Raw genomic sequence first — 4064 nt, 5'->3', positions numbered from 1 at the left:
GAGAGAGAGAGAGGGGGGAAAAATAAAAGAAGAAAGGATCAGAAGCAAGAAGGAAGTATGCTGACAGTATTTCTTTTTGTGTTTACACCAGGCACTAACTTTAGAGGAGATCTAACAATGACATGAATAGGAGGTTCTGAACATAACTAGATTGGGGAGGGGGAGGGAGCATAAGCATCCCGTTAATATGTAATGTGTGTGAACATAGATTTGAAAAACGCATACTTTTTCTCTTTAGGGAACCTCTATGATACTTAACCTTCTCCACTTCCTAGTCCCACCTTCAGAAGTACTACATAATACAGAAAAGACACTTAAGTGGCTTCCTCTGGAGTTTATCAGTGATGCTCCTACATCAGCTGGAGATTTTCCTACACAAGTGACACACAAAAACTAGTGCTTCTCTCCTGTTACACTACAGTCCTTGTTCTTACAGCACTCCTGCCCCCTTGCTGGCCTGAGACTGTGAAGTCCAATGTCTCCTGCTGGCTATGCTGTGACCTACAGAACTGAAGGTCAAAAAACACATGTAGAAGTTAAAATAAAAATGTCACTATTAGATTTCTGCAGGTTTTCATATTGCAAAACTGCTTTATATAATACAACTACATGTCAGCCCTAAATGTCTGTACCAATGTTTTCATTTCTTAAAACAATGTTGATGTCTGCATCAGGGTCTAATTTCTACAATCATTTTAAATATTAACTAAAGTCTGGTATAATTTTAAAACTCTATTTAAAATGTTTATTTACCACATTTTAAATAGTTCCCTTTTGGCATTTTCTGTTTAACTGGCCAGCTTGTGTTTAACAGATGATTTCATTAATTATTCCTGAGCTGACATATTTTATAATTCATTTTTTAAAATTTACTTGATTTGAGCTGGACTACAAGTTAATATTATTGCCAGATCTTTATATGCCTCATTTTCTAATTCACCAATACTGTCTTTGAGCAGAAGAAAAATAAGAATTTCCACCATAATTAGTAAAGGTTTTTATTATTACACATTGTAAGATACTCATAAAACTATAATGTTACTTGATTCCAAATGAACAGAGCACACTTGACCACCTTTGTACATCAGACATTGGAAGACAGAGCACAGGAAAGAGAAAAGAATGAAGGGGGAGATTTTTTCAATGCAAATGCTACACTTAGTTTGATTGCTATCTTTCAAACACAAATTACCATTTATGTTTATGAAACTTAACAATGCATTTAAAGTCCAGATATTTAATAAATATGAACAGCAGCCCATATTTATTGTGCAAACTACAGGCACTGAATTATTTGCACTATAACTTACTCCTTGAGCAGAATGACACACAAAACATGATATAAATAAAAAGCAAGACACTGAAATCTCTCTGAACATTTTCTTCGTACTGGTACTGTAGTTGTGAAGGCAAAAAAATAAACATAGGCATTTTTACTTAAAATACGTAATCTATGAGTTGCTGTGCATCTGAAAGCAAATAATACAGCTGAGAAATATTGTTTTGATGAAAATCACCTAGTTTGTTATGCCATTTTTGGCAACGCAGCATGCAGTTTCTTTAACATGCATTCAGTAATGTACAAAAAACCCAAAATACTGGTAACAAGTGACAAAAATACAGAACATTAGCTTGTATTAAGGCTTTTAAAGGCATGCAAAAATATACAGTGCAATTAATGGTTTCATGCAAGCTTTGGTGTGGTTACAATTTTACATTCATACACATGCTATCATTCACAGATGAGCACTATATCATCATTCATAGATAAAAAAACACAGACCTACAAGAAAACTACTTTTTCATTTTAGTGGAACATTCCCTAAACCAGCATATTGATGAGAACTACTAAATTTCATATTTGAACATATATATTTAATATTGCATCTCTTATCATACACAACCATACTCATACCAAACCGTTTGATTATCTTCAGAAACCAGTACTGGGGATTCATTCTCACTAGTATTTACACATGCAGCAGTAGTAAAATCACTACTTAGAGATGACTGTAGGTTACTGTTATCAGACTTCTGGTTATCAGAAGACTGCTTTTGATCTTTTTGTATAGATTTAACCGATGGGGAAATTGTCTGATCAGTTGTTTTTGATACAGACCTTTGAGGTAATCCACTTATGTTACTAACCAATTCAGTGTTAATGGATAAAAATGGCTGCGATATATGAGCCACAGTAAAAGACCCTGTGCTATCATTGTCAGGTACATCAATTTTATCATTAGACAGACTGCTGAATGAGAAAGTTTTGTCAAGAAAATTTGATCTTCCCATTTTTGAAGTCCTAGACTTGTCAGATTTATATCCTGAGTGATCTGGTTTAACTGTATCAGATAAATCATTTTGTGGAACAAAATTTACAAGGTGAGCTGTATAATGAAAAATGTTAGAGGACTGTTGGCGCGCACAGTACTCACTAGATACTGATGAGGTGCTTCTATCAGCTGTAGGTGGTGCTGGATCAATTGATATAGGCTGCCTACTGTCCTTAGATAAAAAATCATGAATGCTTGTCCTTCGAGTAGTTCCTTCCGCTGTAGAAATCACACTGCTTGCACGAGGTAAAGTAGCATAAGGGCTGCAATCTTTTGATTGTCGTTGCGATATATTTGTTTGTATTCTTTCTTTTACTACCTTAGCTTTCCCTTGAGTGCTTGATGAAGATTTTATTGAAGAGCTGGTAAAACAGGTGTCTTCAGTTTTACGAGGGCTTGGCCTTACAAGCTGTTCAGGTTTTGCTGACCTGTTGTCTGAGAAGTCGACGGTGTTTTTCACACTTAATGACCTGATGATGCCACAGCTGGCAGATGACTGTTTCCTTAGTTTTTCCTTTCCTGCTAAGTCAGCAGACTCGGATAAACTTTTCATTACTTCATCTAAAAGATTCTCTTGGCTTGAAGATTTCGTCTGTCAAAACATATCCGAAGCAATGTATTGTATAATTCTCATTTAATTTCCCTTTTTTTTGTCATGAAAATAAACACCAATTACTGCACATAATTAGTTTGTATGTAACACTACGTTTATTTTAACTGTTTAAGATTAATCCTGGGCAAGTCACGAAAGGTAGTTTTTACCACCTGTATGTAAATTATATACAATTCTGAACTTTTGCACACATTGGCTTTAAGGAACTAGATTCACATGGGAGGCAAAACTATCTGTAATTTATGAGTTACTGTTTCTTGTCTGATAACAAGAAACTGATCAGTGAATAAACTAATCAGAATTTCTCACCCAGTTGCCCTCTATTAAACAACTAATTAATCGATTTCATAACAATTTGAACAACATGTGCTACTAGTTCTATCTGGAGACTGTTAGGAAAGCTTCTGTGTTTAGTGAATATGGTTGAAAGTCCTTGGGGAAAAAATCCAATATGCAAAAGAAGGAACATAGGTTTCCTTTTCTATACAAGAGGATTCACCACTCTGGAATTAAATGACTAAAGTCTAGTCCAGGGGTGGGCAAAATATAGCCCATGGGCTGAATCTGGCCCACTAAGGGATTTTATCCAGCCCGTGGTGGCTCTCTCATCCCTGGCCAGTCCAGGCATAGAGGCAGCCTGGGCTGTGACGTGTGCAGCTGGGAGCACTGTCTCCCTAGCAGCTGGCTGGATTTGCTTCCTGGCAGCCCCAGAAGCAGCAGCTCCTTCCAGCTGTTGCTGGCAGTCTCCACTGCCATCACTGGACCTGGTTATGCTGCCTAGGCACCAGGGCCCATTAGCTCTGCACCCACTGCCAGATGGAGCAGGCAGGTGGAAGTGGTCTCCATGGAGACTGGCCCAGGACCCCCAGAGGCAGGCAGAGGTGACCCAAGCAGGGTGCGGGGCCCAAGACAAATCAGCCCACGCGGGGCCCCGCCCCATTCTGATCCCACAGGCCCTGGACCCAAAGAAGCCAATGGTGGCAGCGGTGGTGAGGGGAAGGTAGTAAGCAGCTGGACGTGGAGCCACTGCCTCACCCAGCTCTATGCTGCCGCTACTCTGCCTGGCTCCGTGGGGCCCCCTGATGTGTGGGGCCTGGGGCGGTTCCCCCCCCCCCCAG

General features: G+C 39.1%; 1 protein-coding gene across 9 annotated transcripts in view; it reads right to left on the bottom strand.

The window, feature by feature from the left end:
• The window catches only part of CCDC88A (coiled-coil domain containing 88A), a 248444-nt gene that overhangs the window by 10886 nt on the left and 233494 nt on the right, over positions 1-4064 (bottom strand). For 6 of the 9 annotated variants that reach the window (XM_019516673.1, XM_019516675.1, XM_019516676.1 and 3 more), the window contains one exon: positions 235-2925. In XM_019516673.1, the coding sequence (XP_019372218.1) occupies positions 1894-2925 (1032 nt within the window). In that variant the 3' untranslated portion in view covers positions 235-1893. Of the gene's footprint in view, positions 1-234; positions 2926-4064 lie in introns of those variants that run through there. The other 3 variants (XM_019516679.1, XM_019516681.1, XM_019516680.1) reach the window with 1 other exon arrangement.

The sequence above is a fragment of the Gavialis gangeticus genome, unplaced genomic scaffold, assembly GCF_001723915.1.
Source record: "Gavialis gangeticus isolate Ggan-Ray unplaced genomic scaffold, GavGan_comp1, whole genome shotgun sequence".
In the NCBI taxonomy this organism is placed as follows: domain Eukaryota; kingdom Metazoa; phylum Chordata; order Crocodylia; family Gavialidae; genus Gavialis; species Gavialis gangeticus.
The sequence above is the reverse complement of the archived record's forward strand: the minus strand, read 5'-3'. Positions and strand labels throughout refer to the sequence as shown.